Source organism: Carassius gibelio, chromosome B10, assembly GCF_023724105.1.
Source record: "Carassius gibelio isolate Cgi1373 ecotype wild population from Czech Republic chromosome B10, carGib1.2-hapl.c, whole genome shotgun sequence".
NCBI lineage: Eukaryota > Metazoa > Chordata > Actinopteri > Cypriniformes > Cyprinidae > Carassius > Carassius gibelio.
Window position 1 is genome coordinate 8,013,111 of NC_068405.1, and position 18,888 is coordinate 8,031,998.

Consider the following 18,888-nt stretch of genomic DNA (forward strand, 5'->3'; position numbering starts at 1 on the left):
ACACCAAAATTATTCCCATAGCTTTGTGAATTACAGCTGAACCACTAATGTCAAATGGGCTATTTTACCGATGTCCTTGCTACATTTCTGGATCTTGCTTTTGTTAGGATCCTTGCTGTCTATGCAGGGTCAGAGAGCTCTCGGAATTCATCAAAAAATATCTTAATTTGTGTTCTTAAGATGAACTGGTTTGGAATGACATGACGGTAAATAATAAATGACAGAATCTTCATTTTTGGGTGAACTATCTTTTTAAGTATCAGTTGAAGTTTAAATCACATGTACAGCTATTTGAGTAAATCTCACTTCATCCCAAATGAAAAAAAGAACAATGTATACATTTTGAATGAATAAACTAATTCCTTTTAATTTGTTTTACCGAGTTTAATTTATGCTAATTCTAATTAATAAAAAGTCTTAATTTTTCAACCATTACCACAATGAGAACGATGAGTTTGTTTGTCATTACGGTAATGAGAATGATTTTGTTTGTCATTACGGTAATGAGAACGATGAGTTTGTTTGCCATTACGGAAATGAGGACGAGGATTTTTTTTTTTGTCGTTATGGCAATGACAAGTTTTTTTTGTCATTATTGTAATGAGAATGAGATTTTATTGTCATTATGGTAAAGTGATGAGGATTTTATTGTCATCATAGTAATGAGAAAGATATCTTAATATCATTACAGTAATGCAAACTTGATTTTCTGTCATTACAGTAATGACTTAATTTTGCAATATTTGTCTTTATATTTACAATTTTTTTTCTTTTGTCTGTGTTGTTGTTGTCTGTGTACTGGAAGCTTATGTCACTAAAACAAATTCCTTGTATGCGCAAGCTTACTCGGCAATAAAGCTCTTTCTGATTCTGATTTCTTTATTGTCATTATAGTAATGCAAATTAAATTTGTTATTACAGTAGTGAAAATAAGATGTTATTTTAATTACAGTAATGATACTGATGTTTTTATTGCCATTACGGTATTGTACAGAGAATTAGATTTTATTTATAATGATAATATAAATTTGATTTTTTTTGCCATTTTGCCAAAAATGTAATTGACAGCATGGCAATGTGAATTTGAATTTTGTCACTACGGTAATGAGAATGAGATAATCTGCGTGGGGGCATTATATTTTAATGAAAATAAATGGCAAAAAATCTTAAAATAGGCTTCATTATTTTCTAGGCTATACATTTTTACAATGTGTTGATGCATGACCCATACATGTTTCTGGAGAAATTCACCTCAATAAGGTCAAAACACTTTTCCCACATCTGTGCTGTACGTTAATATATAGTGGCCAAAACAGTGACGTGGAGAAATTCAAGTGCTGCCGCACAAAATGGTCTCGTCACACGTGCACACACACTTCAATTCTTGCTACGATATATAAATAAATAATCAGCTGTCAGTGGACTAGAGAGAACATGAAGGTTCGCAAAAGGAGATCGAGCAAAATACACATGAAACGGAAAGGATGCCCATAGATGTAGTGCTGGACACTTTGCATGATGGGAAGGGAGTACAAGCTAGGTCTAGAAAACAAGCTAGCTGTCTAAAAGACATAGAAAGGACGTCTAGGGTCAGTTAGTGTAATGATGCAGGACGAGGGCAAAACACTATCTTCTGACCTGACAGTAAGGCACAGTGCTCTGTTTGCGTCAATCATTCATGCTGCTGAAAGAAAAACTAGAACGTGGAGAACAAATAGCCTATATCGCTTTCCCTTCCTTCTCCTCTGCTTCCACCCTTTTCCCTTTTAAGTCTGGCGCCACGATGCAGACAGACAGGATGTTCGTTCTTTAGCACCAGAGAATTACACTACTTTCATTCGCCTCCATGCAGACTCCGCTAGAGTGTCCTGTAGAGAGTCCTCGCTGGGAACTTAACGGTCTTCACGTCTAGCAAAACGAAGCAAACCCATGAAGCCCAGTCTGCACAATGTCACACCGGGCTGATCTGCTTCCATGCTGACGCTGCATACTAAAAGTCTGGAGTGGTACAATGGACACAGTAGCAGTGCAGTCTTCGACGCAGCATGACTTGTATATAGATGATGAACTATTCTACAACTTAAATATATTTGGTGCATGTTAAATAAACAGCATGGCAGCTGGCAATTGCACAGCCAGTGCTGTGTTTGTATTGCACGTCGATCCTTGTGGTTTTGGTCAGGGCTTGAGGGCGCATTCATGAGGGCAGTCACTTGTCAAAACCGTCAAAATGAACATGTGTCAGTCTCGAATCCTGTAGGCAGGCGAGCATTGTGCAGCCGAGGCAAAGGGAAAGCTTTACCATTTGACAGACCTGTTTTTGGTCCTTGTGCCTTTTCCTCCTGTTTGTTTTTTGTATTCTTGTTTGCTAAATTGCTAAATTTTTTAGTATTTTTTGTTTGTTTTTCGGGATGGCTGCCTGGCTGAATGCCACCTCAGTCCCGTCTTAAGGGTGGGCTGTGAGAATGAATCGACGGGGATTTGAATAATACACAACCAGAATGTGTTCCTGCGGCCCCTCGCTGTGTTTGCTGAGGTAATGAAGGGCGGAGTGATGAGGGGGCGGGGTTTGAGGGCTGCTGAAGCGATGAGGGATGTGATGAGGGAACGGGTGGAGGTTGGCAGTAGTCTCATAATTTCTGTTTTCCTGAGACGATGCTGCGATGGAGCTCCACATTCAGCTCCACATACTGTCCCTTAGTGCAGTCCAGGAAGTAGAGTTTGTCAGAGACGACGTTGGGATCGAATCCCTCCCGTCGCATGTCTGTCTTCTGGAATTTGAAAGTCCCTGAAAGAAAAAGATGCTATGCATTGGTGTACTGCATGTTTTGACTCAATTATCTGTAGATCAAGGGTGCATATAAAAATAATTAATTCTGTGATTTTTTTTTTCAAACTTCAGATTTTGTTAAAGCCTTAGACAGTATATCTTCCCTGATTGTTGAAAATTAATTAAACCCTGAAATATGTCAGAGAAAGGCTGCCCTAAAATGAGAAGATGGTGCAATATAACTTATATGCACTGTCTCATGTCAAGTTAAAGTTTCCATTAATACGATAACGTACAGTACAATACAAAATGTTCATTCTTTGCAGTTACTCTGTTAACACGGTCCAAAAGAATCCAGAGGTTTAGAAATGAAAAAATAAGACCTGCAGAAATAAAATAAATACTCTCTATGTCTATGTAGAACAAACCTACACAACCTCAAAATACATCAGAATAGTTTGAATTAGAAGTTGACTAAAATTGGATTTTGCTGACAATAAGAATATGTTTAAAGAAAGGCAATAAACAGTGTCGCTACTAGTCAAATCTATATATTGAAACAGCTCCTTTCATAGGAACAATGCTTTAGATATGGCAGCAATGACATGTTGCATCATTTAAGGCGGAACGGTAAATGGCGAATAAATAACTTGATTAAGCCTAGAAGAACTCTGAACATAAACACTTTGTGCTTCGTTCTTAAATTGGACGGGATTGTAACTGTGACATTGCCTGTCTGAGTTAAGTGTGCGATATCTCACCTGTTTTGTTCACTTCTGGTAAGAAGCGCAGAAAGACAGGCCGGGCATAGGGCGGCAGGGCCTTCTCCAGGTCCCGGCTAAACTTGACCAGGTCTGTGGTGTGCTCCGGGTCTGCTATGGCTGCCATCCCTGCCTTGCCTTCAGCACCTGAGGAAAAACACACATCGCCAACCTTAGGTGCTGTAACGAACCTCAAAAGAAGCTAGACGGCATAATCCAAGCCTATAAGCATAAAGAGACACTAATGAGTCGCCATGAATAAAAATAAACATTGCCTCGCCAGGTCATATATCACCTCTCATAGGACAGAGATCTATGAACTACCGCATTCAGGAAGAGAAACAGTGATGTTTTACATTACTGCACTGCTACTCCAAAGAAAAGGTTTTTATTAGTATAAAAGGAGCTGTGTTTTGCTGTGCCGCTTCATTGCATTCTCAGTATTGCCACAAGAGGCGCTAGAGCAGCCGTTTGAGTGCAATCCTCTGCAGTTCGTCTTCTCTTGGATGCCATCTACTGCTCACGTCAAGGCTACAGAAAACCCTAATGACTTCCAGAGTTCACAGAAACAGTTTTCTTGTGTTGTCGGTTTATCGATTTGCATGTAGAGTCTTAAAACATTTCGATGGTCATCAGCGAATGTTGTACACACATATCTATATGTTACAGAGCCACATCTCCAGATCTGCTGATTACATTGTCCTGAAGGTGAGTGTATTTTTCATCTGGCAGTCTCAAATGTACCGAGCTATATTCAGCACTCAGCTGCGATTCCTTTATAGATCTAGTGTAAGCAAAACCGAGGCAAAGAGAAGACTTTGTTTGGCTGTGCATTCCCAGAATCCTTCAGGAGCTGCTGCAGTCAGCTTTGTTTAAATTAATTATTGTCCTCTCCACACACTGTCTGTGCACCCGATGGTTCATGATACTATGTCATGACAGTCAGAACACTTAAAAATAACTCTGCACAATATTTACTGTAACATTTTCAACTTGAATCTTAGACTGTATTGTGTGCAATTTTGTTTGTCAATTAGCCATGTAATAAGCAAGATAATCACCAAGATTAAGCACAAAACCACTGCTGAGGTTTATTTTCCTTCCACTTGAAAATATAGTCCCTGAAGAGATTTTCTTATATGGGACAAAATGTGATTGGTGGGAAAATAAATATAGAGAAGGACGGTCACACTTTATTTTAAAGGTGCAATATGTAATTTTTCTGCTATAAAAAAATATAGTTTAATTAGAAGGCACGGCACGTTTCTTTATTTCCGTTTTGTCACCCGTCTATGACGTCATATAAACTTTGACCCCTCTAGTTTATCTAACTTCCTGCGGAACCGCCAAATACAAAGGTGAACAGAAACAAAGAAGAGACGAAGAAGAAAAAGTAGTAGCCTTGATCGAGACTATTATATTTTATATTTATATTGTTTATATTCGTATTTAAACCTCAATCAATAACTTAGTTATGGATCATGATTATGCTTTGCCTGCACGTTATGTGGTGACGTTATGGGTGAAATAAATGACCCGAGAAGGTTTTGGGACAAGAGAAGCAACAAGACACGAGTAAATATTGGAGTTGCATTTCCAAGATAGAGAGAGCTTCGTGACAAGCTGAAACTACAGAGAGATGCCGAACTCACTTGCATTCTGATAAACAGGTATGCATCCATTCAGCTAACTGTATCTATCCGTATATTTTGTGAAACGATGATGTCTTGTGTAAAACGCAGACGGACTAGCTCTCATGTAAATCTACATTTGTTCTATATCTAGCTGAATAAAGTAGCTTCAAATGCAGTTCTCTAACTTGTTCGGTATCATAGTATAACGTAATTATAATTATTAACGGCGACCGTGTTTTTTAACATATATTACTACTAGCTAGATGGAATATTGATTTGATAGGAGTCTCATAATTCATATATCTCTCCATTCGAAAAGACGTGATTGTCAAAATACTAAGTTAGAACGAGTGAGGATTGTGGGAAGCGACAGAGCGCGTGTACCAATGAACAACAACTCCCATGAGCCTTACGCTCTTTCCCGACGTCAAAGTACGTCTTATGTTATTATTTTGATTGAGTGACCCCTGGTGGCCAAAAATTCCATACTGTACGTTTAAGAGAGTTAATTCTCACTATTGACAAAACATTAACTACAACTTCTGCCTTAAAAAACGGCTAATTTTCTGCTGATTAATTGTAAGTAAGGTAGCTGTAGCACACGACCCTTGCTGTGAATGCAGGATCAGAGAGCTCTCGGATTACATCAAAAATATCTTAATTTGTGTTCTGAAGATGAACAAAGTCTAATGGGTTTGGAACAACATGAGGGTGAGTAATTAATGACAGAAACTTAGTTTTTGGTTGAACTATCCCTTTAAGTTTAGGTATTGGGTAGGATAAGGAATATAGAATATGGTCATGCAGAATTGGTGCTTTTTAAGTACTAATAAACAGCCAGTATGTTAATAATAGGCTTGCTAATAAGCAATTAGAGAATTGGAATCTATACTAAAGTATTACTAGAAGGACAAACAGAAAAGATGAGAAATATGTGATTACCTGGCACCTCCACTCCATACACCACCACATCTTTCATGTCCAGCAGGCGGCTCAGCGTTCCCTCCATCTCTGTGGTGGAGACGTTCTCTCCTTTCCAGCGGAACGTGTCTCCTGTGCGGTCTCTGAAGTACATGTAGCCGTAGTCGTCCATCACCAGCACGTCCCCTGAGAGAGAAGCCAACAACTGCTATCATCTAGCTGAGCGTATGGAAGTAAGTGTGCGCTTGCGTAGTTAAAACACCATACCTGAGAGATAGGCACTATCTCCTTTCTTGAAGACATCGTGAGCGATCTTTTTATTAGTGGCCGACTGATTGACGTAGCCGTCAAATCGCCTGAGAGGGTCGTTTTGAATGATTCGGCCAACCAACTGACCAGGTTCTCCTGAGAAACAAAACAAGGAAATGGATTTTTAATAAGATTTATGCACTTTCTGCAGTGGTCAACAGATACAAGCAGATGAGATTTGAAATTTTTTTATGACATAATCAATCTTTCTTCAATTACATAATCAGTTGAGTTATGCTATACAAGAGTATACTGTATGTATACGGTTAAGGCTGAATAGACTTACTGTATAGTTGTATAATTCATTATTATTTATTTATTTGTTCATTAATATGAGTTGGGATATTCGGCTAAAACCTTATGTCACAATATGAGTAATTTAATTTAATGGTAACGATATAGATCAAAATATTGCTATTTTGCTTTAAATAAGATCTTAATGCTACTAGCCTAAATAATAATAATAATAATAATAAAAGCTCACTGAAGACAAGTAAACAGTCAGCTATGAAATAATAAGTAACTGCAAGCAATAGGACAAAAAGCAAACATAAAAATGCATACATTGTATAAAGTAATCAAATGTATGAAACTGCATATTCTTCACTGCGTAAATTAAATATATATTTATTTTTATTAAAGTTACAAAAGTGACCTAGTCAAGAGCAATGACAGATTTTCTCTTTTGCGGTTTGATTAACATGAATGACAGACAGCAGGAATATTAGACTGCTGTCACTTTAAGAGCTGCCAATCTACTGTTACACATCTGCTTTCTTTCTCAGCAGTTTGCTTTCACTAAAGACCTACATTTACGAGGTTACTTGCAAAGATGGGCATTTTGAAACATAAGTGTGTGTTGTTAACCATTCATGGCCTTTATAAAGCGGCAAAAATAACTCAATACTCCTGGGCTCTGTGAGCACGGTCTTCACATGTGTGCACCTCTCTGAGACAGACATCTTTTGCTGCTGATTGCGTTTTACTGGCTTAAAATCACTTGTTTTTAAACCGCAATGCTTAAAAACATGTGTTTTCATGACCACATAGCACAACAATGTCAGCCTGTAACCCTGATAGAGAACATAGTCTAACATCTCTACTAGAGATCTCTAACCCACACGTTATAGGAGTTATTCATCAATTCAAGCCTTTCTGCTTGGCAGGAGAGTGAGGGAGTACTGTACCTGGACCACACGGGATACAGACTCCATCCGGTCCTCTGATGAGCTCCATGGTCTCCTCATTCACCTTGACTAAGCGGATGGGGTAAACATAGGGCAGGATCCGGCTGTTGAATCCACAGGCGCCCGTCTGCAGTCAGAACAACATGTTACAACCACCTTCCACTCTTCAAAACTTCAAATTAAACCAGTCACAGCATTTCCATCGGCACTTTAAATAGCCCATAACCACCTGTGCTTGATTACTGAACATCTTGTAGAACGCCTCATAAAATGTATGCTAACACACAATCAAATTGCTGCGTACGCATCCTTTTCCATATGCATCATCCACTATTGTAGAGGTTTACATCTGGTCGTTTACAGACACTCCATCTAAAGTGTGTTTCGTCCGGGCAGACCTTGTTGTCGAAGTTGCCCAGGCTGCAGTTGCACTCGGTGGCGCCGTAGAACTCTGCGATCTGTGGGACGTTGAAGCGGCTGGTGAACTCCTCCCAGATGGACTGACGCAGGCCGTTCCCGAGGGCCATGCGCACCTTGTGTTGGTGCTCGGTGTCCTTCTTCGGCTGATTCAGCAGATAGCGGCAGATCTCGCCAATGTACTGCACGATCTGAGACATCAAATCAAATATCAGCTTTTAAAACTCCCTTTCCATGCAGAACATTAATATTAATAACATAATTTGCAATTGCACAACTATAACATCAAAGCAGAGGGCTGAAAGTCCTGGGGATATTCACTGAATGCACAATACATTGACTATGGCTTTGTTTGCCAAATAAAAGTGTGCAAAATTGCAATGATTTGAATTCTATTAAGCCTTGAAAGCCCATGTCAGTAGGTGGATTTCAAGTCAACAGCTTATGTCATGACTCATGAGTTTGACAAAAAAACACTGGTGGAGTTCTGTTCATTTCTGTGTCTGAGTCAGTTATTCGTTTGCATCCTCATAAAATTTTTTTATTGATGTTCTGGAGGAAAACATGCCTCAATACTAAGTTTTATTCAAATGCATGTAGTAAATACTGCTGTTTACATTTATAAATACATGTTATACATTAATAACATATAACAATAAATTAAACATATCTAACACATATACATATCTTAAACATGTAAACACACACACACACACACACACACATAGAACAAACTCCTAGATATCATTTTAAATATATATATATATATATATATATATATATATATATATTAAATAATGATTTTTAAATGTTTCTGAAAAAAGTGCTCTTATGCTTACTGAGACTGCATTTACTTATAATACTTTTAAATATTACAATTACAATTTTCTATGTGAATATTTTCAAATGTAATTTTCTCCTATGATGCTAAAGCTGAATTTTCAGCATCATTACTCCAGTCTTCAGAGTTCTTGCTGCTCAAGAAACATTTCTGATTATAATCAATGTAAAAAACAATTGTGCACATTCACCCAGCACAAACTGAAGAACTACAGGCAAACTGAATTCTTGTATATTCCATAATAACATCCAATCCAGCACTCACTGTGCAGTTGTATTTGATGCAGTCATCCCAGAACTTTGAAGCGCTGAACTTCTTCCTGATCACCACAGTCATTCCATGGATCAGACACTGTCCGACTCCCACGATGTTACCTGCCAGAGAAAACAACTCAGATTAAACACTCACACACACCAACACACGCTTGAAGAAGAAAACAGAAAACAAACTAAGCTGAGCTGTTTTTTAAAAAGAGCACTGGACAAGTCAAAGGGCCTTCCATCGAAACAAACCACAAAACCGTCACACAGGAAGTAGCCTGAACTGAACTCTGTGACAGGAAATGCACATATGAAGAAGGTGTAGAGCAGCCTGTGTGCAGTGATGTACCGGCTGAGTGGTAAAGTGGTAAACAGTCATAAAGCACATCCTCAGACCTCATTCTGAAACCGTAGTTCACCAAGGCAGCCATGCGGTAATACCTGAGGGAGGAACGCAGGAAAAACAGAGAGCTTGATTCATCGAGAGAGAAAAATGAAGGAGAGACTGTGAGAAACGGAGAAATGAACATTGTCACACACTTACCGACTGTGTACAACAATAGCAGCTTTGGGCATTCCAGTGGTCCCCGACGTGTAAATGTAAAAGAGCCGATCTGAAGGCAAAGAGGAAGAAAAACTATCAACAATCTAATTGTTAATGGGATTCCTTTTTAAAAGTTAAATAATAGGTAAAAATTGATAGCCTGAATGCACTGTAAGTCACTTTGGATAAAAGCGTCTGCTAAATGCATTAATTTAATTTAATTTTTAATTTAAATAATAATAATAAAAAAAGTATTATTTTAGTATCATTGAGTTACCATTACAGTTTTTATTAATATTTTATTGCTGCCTTACCGCCTCTCTCTGTCTATGATTAATAAAAAGAAAATTATTTAATTTTTGCTTTCATTTTAAGTTGAATTAAAGTTTTAGTAACTTTTTTAGTTTTAAAAATATTTCTCTAGAATTTGTATACATTTTCATTTCGATTTTGGTTTTAAACAAACTAAATGAAAATGAGAAATACTGCCCTCTGCATTATACTTTTTTTTTATTCAAGTAAAGTTTTATTTTATTTCAAGTAACAAAAATCCTTTTTATGGTTTTGGTTAACTATAATAACCCTTACAGGAAATATTCAGGCACAATTCAATGCCAGATTTTTTTAATTCCTTGAAAACGGCTTGAAAATCGTTAAAAAAATTTCATAATAATAATAATAATACACATTAATGAAAAAATTAAAGCTTTAAAAAACGGATAATTGCAATACATTTCATTATATAGAATGACTAAGAATGAGTTCATAGTGATATATGATTTCATATTTTATTTTCTGTATTTGGTATTTGAAGTGTTCGATAAAGGTCTTGCCTGTGAAGCTGCGGTCTGGTTGTCTGGGCTGGTTTGTAGAGGTCGTCTCCAGCAGCGGCTCCAGATGCTCCGTCCCTTCAGGAACCCGTTTAGGGTCCCATTCTCCAGAGCAGAGGAGCTTCACAGTCTTTCCCATGGAGCTGTGCACCTCACACATCGCTGAGACAGGGAAAGAGCGGGAGAAACGGATGAAGTCACCATCACAGACACAAAGAATGTCTAGAAGACTCCTCAGAGAAAGCACAGGACAAACAAACGGCCGGAAATGTGAAATCAATAAGAAACGAAGCTGACTCAACATGGCATGCTTTATGAGTCAGTTTCCAATTACTTAAGAGACGACTAGCGAACTGGATTTCATGAGGATTTCGCTGGCGTCGGTGACCTCAGCTATGAAGCCTCTTTGGTGCAGAGAGGTTATTTCGCTAAGTGTAACACACAGTCACCTCTGGCCTTAATAAATCTGAACTCTGCGCTACTCATTCATTCGGCTCTCTAGAGTACACACTCTCGTCTTCGTCCAAGTGCCACTTCCTTATTTGCTCTCTGTAGTGTGTCATTACAACACTTCTGAACTGCTGCCCTAACCGATACTAAATTGAGCCAACAGTTTAAAAATATAAAGCCTTGTCTAAAGTCAACATGAAATCAAAACTCACGCTATTTTCCCTCCATTTTTCACATTCTGGTTTAAGATGCAAGGTGCATCGGTGCACAAATAAATAAATAAAACTAACTTAACTACATAAATATAACTTGAAAAGAAAATGTATTTCACATATCCAGAAATTTCCTGTATCCCTTCTGGTACATAATCACAAAATGTACAGAACAGTGTTGGCCATTAACTAAAAAAGCTACGAACATAACTTGTTTTATTTTATTTATTATTATTATTATTATTATTTTAGGTGTAGGTTTTCCAGAAACAACATTTTACATCTTCAGAATTTCTTTCGTAATAATTTGTGGAATTACTTCTGAGAAATGACTTTAAAAATTAGTGATGCAGAATTACAAAATGTTGAGGTTGCAATTATTCCTTTTACCGAATCGGTTTACTTGGACCGATGAAAAAACTAAAAATATTCCTTCCAAGTGCAGAAAACGCGAACTTAATGTTTGAGGAAATATTTTGTGAAAAAATACGTTCCGGATATTACTTAATTTTCAAAACAAATGTCAATGAAGCATGAGAAATTGCTACACTGTTACTTATGCAATTCTAAACTGTTGCTCAGGTATTTTGATTCATTTTCGTGATTCGGTTTGTTTGGATGATTCAAAAAAAGGAGTCAAATTAATTCACATTGCAAACATTTTACATCTTCATTTTCAGGAAATAATCTGTTCAATTATTTCTGAGAAATTACTAAATTTTCCCAAAAAAATTCAGAATGACACCTGAGGTAGCACTGAGAAGTTTGATTCATTTTAGTGAATCAGTTTGCTTGGATGGTTAAAAAAAGATTCATTTCCAGACATTTTACACATTGTTGAAGAAACAACTTATTTTCCCCAAAATTAGCCAATCCTTATGAAAATGAACCATAGTTTTATTATAGTAAAAATGTAGTTACCGTGTTTTTTCGGCGTAATGATTACCATTGGTATAGCCACAGTTTGACTAAAAATTAACATGGTTAAACTATGGCCAGTTTTTATTTGTACTAAAACCATGGTTAATTTTAGTTTGTTTTTATTGAATTTGTTTATGTCCATTGACAAATACTGCATTTGAAAATTGAACATTTAAAAAATATATTTCCCCTGTAACCAGGCTAATAATAGTTAGGTAAGGTCCGTTAGTAGGTTGCAGCATAGATAAATACTTCTTCAAACGCATGGTATGACTGTGCTCAGGAAGCCACAGTGTCATAGTAGTTTCCTCATCACATCTCTTCTCACCATCAGTCAGCTCACTGCCGAACACCACGGCTTTGGCGTTGGAGATGTTGACACAGTGCACCAGAGCCTCCAGTCTCAGGTTGAAGTTGATGAGAGCTGCCTCCACTCCGATCTTTGCCATGCCCAGCCAGAGCCCCACATACTGAGAGCGGTTCTCCATGAACAGAGCGATCACGTCGCCCTCCGTGAAGCCCCTCTGGAGCAGAAGGTTAGCCACGCGGTTGGAGTACTCGTCAAGCTCCTTGAAGCTCCATTTCTCGCCCGTTCCTTCAAAAATCAGAGCCGCCTTGTCTCCATATTTCTTGACAGACTTGGCGAAGAGTTTGGGAACGGTGTTGCGCTCACGAAGGTGCTTTTTGACATTGAGTTTTACCCTCAGCAACACACTGGCTGCACTGCAAAAGAACACATTTTGATTCACATTATGATTATGATGGTTCAAAATCTTTTCATTTAAAACAATTTGTCAAAAGTTTGGAGTAATTCTGATGTTTTTACAATGTTTTTGAAAGAAGTCTGTTCTGCTCACCAAGGCTGCTATATCGGGATTATTGAGAAATATATTATTACTATTTAAAATAACAGTTTTCCATTTGAATATGTTTTAAAGCACCATTATTCCAGTCGCATGATCCTTCAGAAATCATTGAAATATGCTGATTTAATCAGTCATTATTAATTATAATTGGTGCTCAATTATTAATAATGGTCCTTATAATGATTCATGTTATTACTATTTTTGTGGACATTTTTCTTTTAGGATTCTCTGATGAATATAAAGTATAAAACAGCATTTATTTATAACAGAAATCAATGTCACATCAATTATTAATCAGTTTGTTGGGTTCTTGCTGAATCTCAGAATTTTAAATCAACCTTTAATGTTGGGGCGAGTTTGATGATTTCCAAATTTATTCAGTAGAGAATGTATAGTTATACACACTGAAAATAATGTTTAATGTTTCTTGACTGAGCAAATTAACACATAAGAATGATTTCTGAAGATCATGTGACACTGAAGACTGCTGGAAATTCAGCTTTGAATCATAAATTACATTATATATTCACATTTTTTAATTATCACATATTTTTATGTAATGATATTTTACATTATTACAGTTTTTACTGTATTTTGATCAAATAAATGCAGCCTGGTTAGCATAGGAGTTCAAGTAATCTTGATCATTTCAATCTTTTGACCGGTGGTGTACTTCATTGCGCAGGTTATTGTGTATAATCACCTGTTTAATGGTAATGTAAGTGGCAGGAAGTAGTTACACAAACTCTGTCAGTCTGCTAAAAGCACTGATCCCCGACCCCTGCATCCTTACGTCCATTAACAGCTACCCTAAAAGCCTCCGTCCTCCAATCCAGGCTCTTACAGAGTCATCTGTGCAGCTGATACGATAAACCCTCACCTCCACCAGTGACAAAACTCTGATTGCTAGCTGAGGTTTTGCCTTTTTGCTTCGCAACAGCAAACAGAGAAGTCTTAAGACGCTCAGCAGTCGGGCTTCAGATTACTCAATTCACATTTCAAAACCTACAGTCTTTGAGATAAAAACAAGCTGAACCTGCCAGGAACAGCCCAGAAACCCATTTCAACAGACTCCCAGCTCGTAATACAGAAATGTGCGCTTGTGTTCGCTGAGGGACTGTTCAGCCTGAGTGAGAGAGCCCAGGTTAATGTATTACCTGATCATTATTCACAAACCATAAATCAGATTACTTCTGTATCAGTGTGTGAGGAAAGTCAATTATTTATTACATATTGCACATATTTAAAAAAATTACTAAAAATTTCATATTTTACTTTAATGCGTTTACTTAATTTGGCATTTCTATAGCATAGAAAGTTCTTACATCAGTTATTACAGACTTTTTTTGTGTGTTTTAATGTATAGTAGACAAAAATATGAAGTACCCGCCCACAAAATTTCTTTAAAAATTTGTAATAAATGAGTTTATTAAATCGTCCAGCTTGTTCTGAATTTTATGGAATTTAAAATAAGTAGTTTGGATATTTAAGAGCTATTTTCCCCAAAATCTAAGGGTGCTTTCACACTTGGTTCACTTGCTTGGTCTGAACCAGAGTTCGATTGCTCCTCCGCTGGAATGCGATCATATTATTTTATTTGGGTTCGAAACGGTTTATTTGCGTCATCAAGCCAGCAGTTGTTTACCTCGATGGCACAGGAGCCAGCGGCAAAATGCATAACTTTAAGATGTTTGTTTTTAAAAACGTTGGTTTAGTTTCCACTTATGTCTGTCTTACGATTGTACTACAAATGCTCTTAACAATGCTGAAGGCGAACAGAAATGAGATGTACAGTTCTCTGCTTGCAGCGTGTCAATCACACTCGTCAGGAATCAAATAATACGTCATAAATAGCAATTCACTTCCACGATTTGGTACAATTGTGTTCATATTAGCAACGAACCGTAATGGAGTACTCATGAACCGTACCCCAGACCTCCCTTTTTTAAGCAGACTTGGGTACTGTTCGTGGTGTGCACCCGAGTTCGAAAAACAGCGTTAACATCATCCAAACGAACCGAACGCTGATGTCAATCGAATCAGGTGCGCACCAAAAGTCATGAAAGTGTGAAAGCACCCTGAAACTACATTTGGATTCACTTGAATAAAACATTTAAAAAAAATTATCATCCCAGAATGCACATCCCAGTAATTTGGTAGAGAACATTTCCAGAATGTGTAGCGCTGGAATGTCAACAAAGGGTGGAAAGCTAAAATAGAGGATATTTGTGATTTATTTTAATTTGACATTTGTGACCCTGGACCACAATACCAGTCCTAAGTGTCAGGATTTATACATGAGCTGAATAAATAAGCTTTCCATTGATGTATGGTTTATTAGGATCGGACAATATTTGGCCGAGATACAACTATTTAAAAATCTGGAATCTGAGGGTGCAATAAATCTAAACATTGAGAAAATTGCCTTTAAAGTTGTCCAAATGAATTCTCAGCAATGCATATTACTAATTAAAAATTAAGTTTTGATATATTTACAGTAGGAAATTTCCAAAATATCTTCATGGAACATGATCTTTACATAATATCCTAATAATTTTTGGCATAAAAGCAAAATATATAATTTTGACCCATACAGTAAAATGTTTTTTTGGTTTTTGCTAAAAATATACCTAAGCGACTTAAGACAACGGGTCACATTTTTGATCCCTGCAGAACTACAGTGTTCCTTATTTTCATATAGTGTTTCTGGATTTTTTAAAGGTTTTGATGACTTATAGAAAATGTAGAGAAGTACATAAAAAGTATACACTGTGCATATATACAATATAAGATCTAAAAAAGACTAAAAAGGATATTGTAGCATATAAACTTACTGCAAATCACGGTATATGGTCTTTGAAAACACATGCAAGGACTTCCATCCACCAGAACCCAGGAAGAAAATAAAAATGGACGGCAGAACCTGGAACCAGGAGAGTCCAACGCACATCCTGAGCGTGAAGAGAAGGGCCGTGGAGCACGCCAACCGCAACATCCTAACACACACACACAAATATGAAGGTTATCGTTAGATTGTGACTGTGAATGTGTTTTTGTGTCTCTGTAGATGGATACAGATGATCACACATCGACAAGAACTTAACATGTTAAATATTAAAATGCTCCTTTACAATTAAAACGCACTGAAGTGTTTCTAGGTCTTCTTTGACACTAAAAACTCCTGTAAAGTATCTAGGGAGGATTGAATGTCAGTGACGGAAGGCAACAGAGCTATTTGATCTGTACTATCTTTCCAACAGCTCATCTGAATGCAGAGAAGTATCACATGATCCCTAAGTACACCTATGAGAGACCGGGGCTAGTTGTCACAAGGGTTTTATCATAGCAACTGTAAGATTTCATAAGTCAAAAGATTACAGATTATACAGATGTGGGTTTTCCATTTTGGTTTCAAACATCTAGTTCAAATATTATCATATTTTTGGTGAATATTTTCTCAGAACAAAAAAACTCTTAATATTTCTTGCTATGGCCGTTAATATATAGCAGGTTGCAAAAAACTCTGAAATACATTCCAGTATGAATTTAAATTATATGTGACCCTGGAGCACAAAACCAGTCTGGGGTTTCTTTTGTAGCAATAGGCAAAAAATACATTGTATGAGTCAAAATTATAGATTTTTCTTTTATACCAAAAATCATTAGAAGATAAAGTAAAGAGTATGTTCCATTAAGATATTTTGTACATTTCCAACCATAAATATATCAGACTTTATTTTTTTATTAGTAATATGCATGGCTAAGAACTTTATTTGTCCAACTGTAAAGGCAATTTTCTCAATATTTAGATTTTTTGGCAACTTCAGATTCCAGATTCATCTTTCAGATGATGTATAAATCTCAATTTCAAAATTCATTGACCCTTTTGACTGATTTTGTGGTCTAGGGTCACATATACTGAATATAGATTAATTCTGATTAATTAATTGTTATGCAGTGTGACAACTAGCCCCGGTCTGTTGCGCCTATAGATTATACGCCGTTTCACACTTTCTCAATGTTATATGACTGACACAAATGATGGTTACACATCGTCATCGTCGCACGTTTCCGCCGCAGCAGGGAAATCCTCCAATGTGCGCTTGTCTATCCTGATCCTGAGTGAGGGATGCTGGGAAAATCCCCCCTCCCCGCGTGTATTCAGTCCTACAGACCTAACGATAGACGTGCTGCTGGTGCGGATGGATATTAAAGCAATGCAGAACAGCCATCATCATCATCATCATCAGGCTAGGGTTACCGCAGAGCCCGGAAATCTGAGCGAGCACATTGGCTATAGACCACTGTATTGACTCATTTCCGCGAATCGAATCTTTTGAACAGTTCATGTCAAAGAACGGGCTTAAAACACCGATTCAGAGATTCTTTTACTCCGACTCGCTGCGCTTAATTTGAATTTACAGTCAACAATACTAAGATTTTCATCTCCAAGTTGACAATATTTTAATATGTTAATATTGTTCGTGTAAATGTAAAGATTGTAAGTTCAAAAGGCGATTGTCAGTTCAATGAGTCGTTCAGTTGTTGATTCCAGAACCGATTCGTCAGCGCATCGCTCCGTCCGTTTATTGACTCGGTTGAAAAGATTCGATTCACAAGAAAGAGTCGTTCGCGAAACGGACCTCCCTACAGCACTGCAGCACACTATAGGTTCACTCTTCTGTTACAATCACAAGATACATTATGAAGAATTCACGCATTACATTATATCATGTGTTTACACGATCAGGCATGAACTGTAACGTTATATCATGAGACTCGGTTGCGCTAGGTTATTTGCTGTCCGTGTTTTATATCGAAAAGCCCAGTGCGGATATATGACATCCTATTCCTCCAGTTAATCTGTCCCACGTGTACCGCATCCATTAGGCAACACAAGCAATACACAATGTATGCTGATGCTTCTGTACAAATCGGTAAACGCATCTTTAACTGGCAGCTGACAGCTGCGATCATGACGATTAATGATTCAGGAGATTCCGGAAATGGACAATGGTTAAAATATCTGAAATGTAGGTGTGTGTTCCGGGAAATACCTCGGTTTCGGTGTCCGTGGTCACAATAACGTGTATTTTATAGCAGAAGGGGAACCTGTCCCGTACGATCCCACCTTGATCGGCTTAAGCGAAACCTCCGCCGTTTACCTGCGCGGATTCACGCGCACCGGCGTGTAACGGCCGCACGCCTGCCTTTTACCTAGTAACTGCGGCGTCTTTGGTAGACTCTGCTCCGGTTTATTTCATTGTTTCATTCTTATATGTTATCGCTTCATTGTAACGATGGCTTGTAGCGCTGGTAATTCCAATGACCTTATAATTTTCTTACTCGCGCCCGCCTCCGCTCTATCCGGCGCTCTGTGTGCATTGATTGACAGCTCTTTCAACCAATCGCGTTCTCTGAGCTCTACAGTTTCGTTCAGAAAGGCGGGGCTTACAGTCCTGTCGAGGAAATGTGTCCCAGCCAGCGAATCATCACGGCAGCTTCCACCCGGTAGCAGCTCCGCGGGACCATGAGGCATGATGGAGGAGGAGAAAGAGGGCTATTGTCAGATATCTGCACATCTACTAGCCACTGTAAAGCCATAACAGCTGTTTGTGTATATAAAAATAATTTAATGTATATGGCAATTAAAACGTGTTAAGAGGCAAATTAATGCCCCGAAATAAAATGGATTCAAGAATGATTTTTTTTCCGTATCCCGGAAGCGTTTTAACACTGTTGATCTAACGTATATACTTTCTCTTTGGAAAAAAATGTCTGGATTATTAAACTAACAAAATCAATTTTACCATATTTTCTGTTATTATGAGTTTATAGCTTTATTCTGCACAAACAGCACCAATTACTGTACATAAAACATATAATAAGTTTTAATCTAAATGTGAATTACCAGCCCTGTCTCTTAAACAACTTACCTTTTGACTGATGTCACACATGCCTATTG

General features: G+C 37.6%; 1 protein-coding gene across 2 annotated transcripts; it reads right to left on the bottom strand.

Moving 5' to 3' along the window:
• Positions 1-1,082: 1,082 nt before the first annotated feature.
• LOC127966362 (long-chain fatty acid transport protein 4) lies at positions 1,083-18,303 on the bottom strand. Of its 2 annotated transcripts, none has more exons than XM_052567278.1 (13): positions 17,981-18,303; positions 15,758-15,919; positions 12,386-12,780; positions 10,478-10,636; positions 9,645-9,714; positions 9,450-9,541; positions 9,105-9,214; positions 7,981-8,190; positions 7,583-7,709; positions 6,354-6,491; positions 6,108-6,272; positions 3,532-3,678; positions 1,083-2,788 (listed from the first exon to the last, which is right to left on the bottom strand). In XM_052567278.1, the coding sequence occupies exons 2-13, from the start codon at positions 15,916-15,918 to the stop codon at positions 2,631-2,633; spliced, it is 1,932 nt and encodes a 643-aa protein (XP_052423238.1). In that variant the 5' UTR covers position 15,919; positions 17,981-18,303; the 3' UTR covers positions 1,083-2,630. The 2 variants fall into 2 exon arrangements, with proteins under 2 accessions (XP_052423238.1, XP_052423239.1); XM_052567279.1 differs by lacking the exon at positions 17,981-18,303 and adding an exon at positions 16,973-17,098.
• Positions 18,304-18,888: the final 585 nt, after the last annotated feature.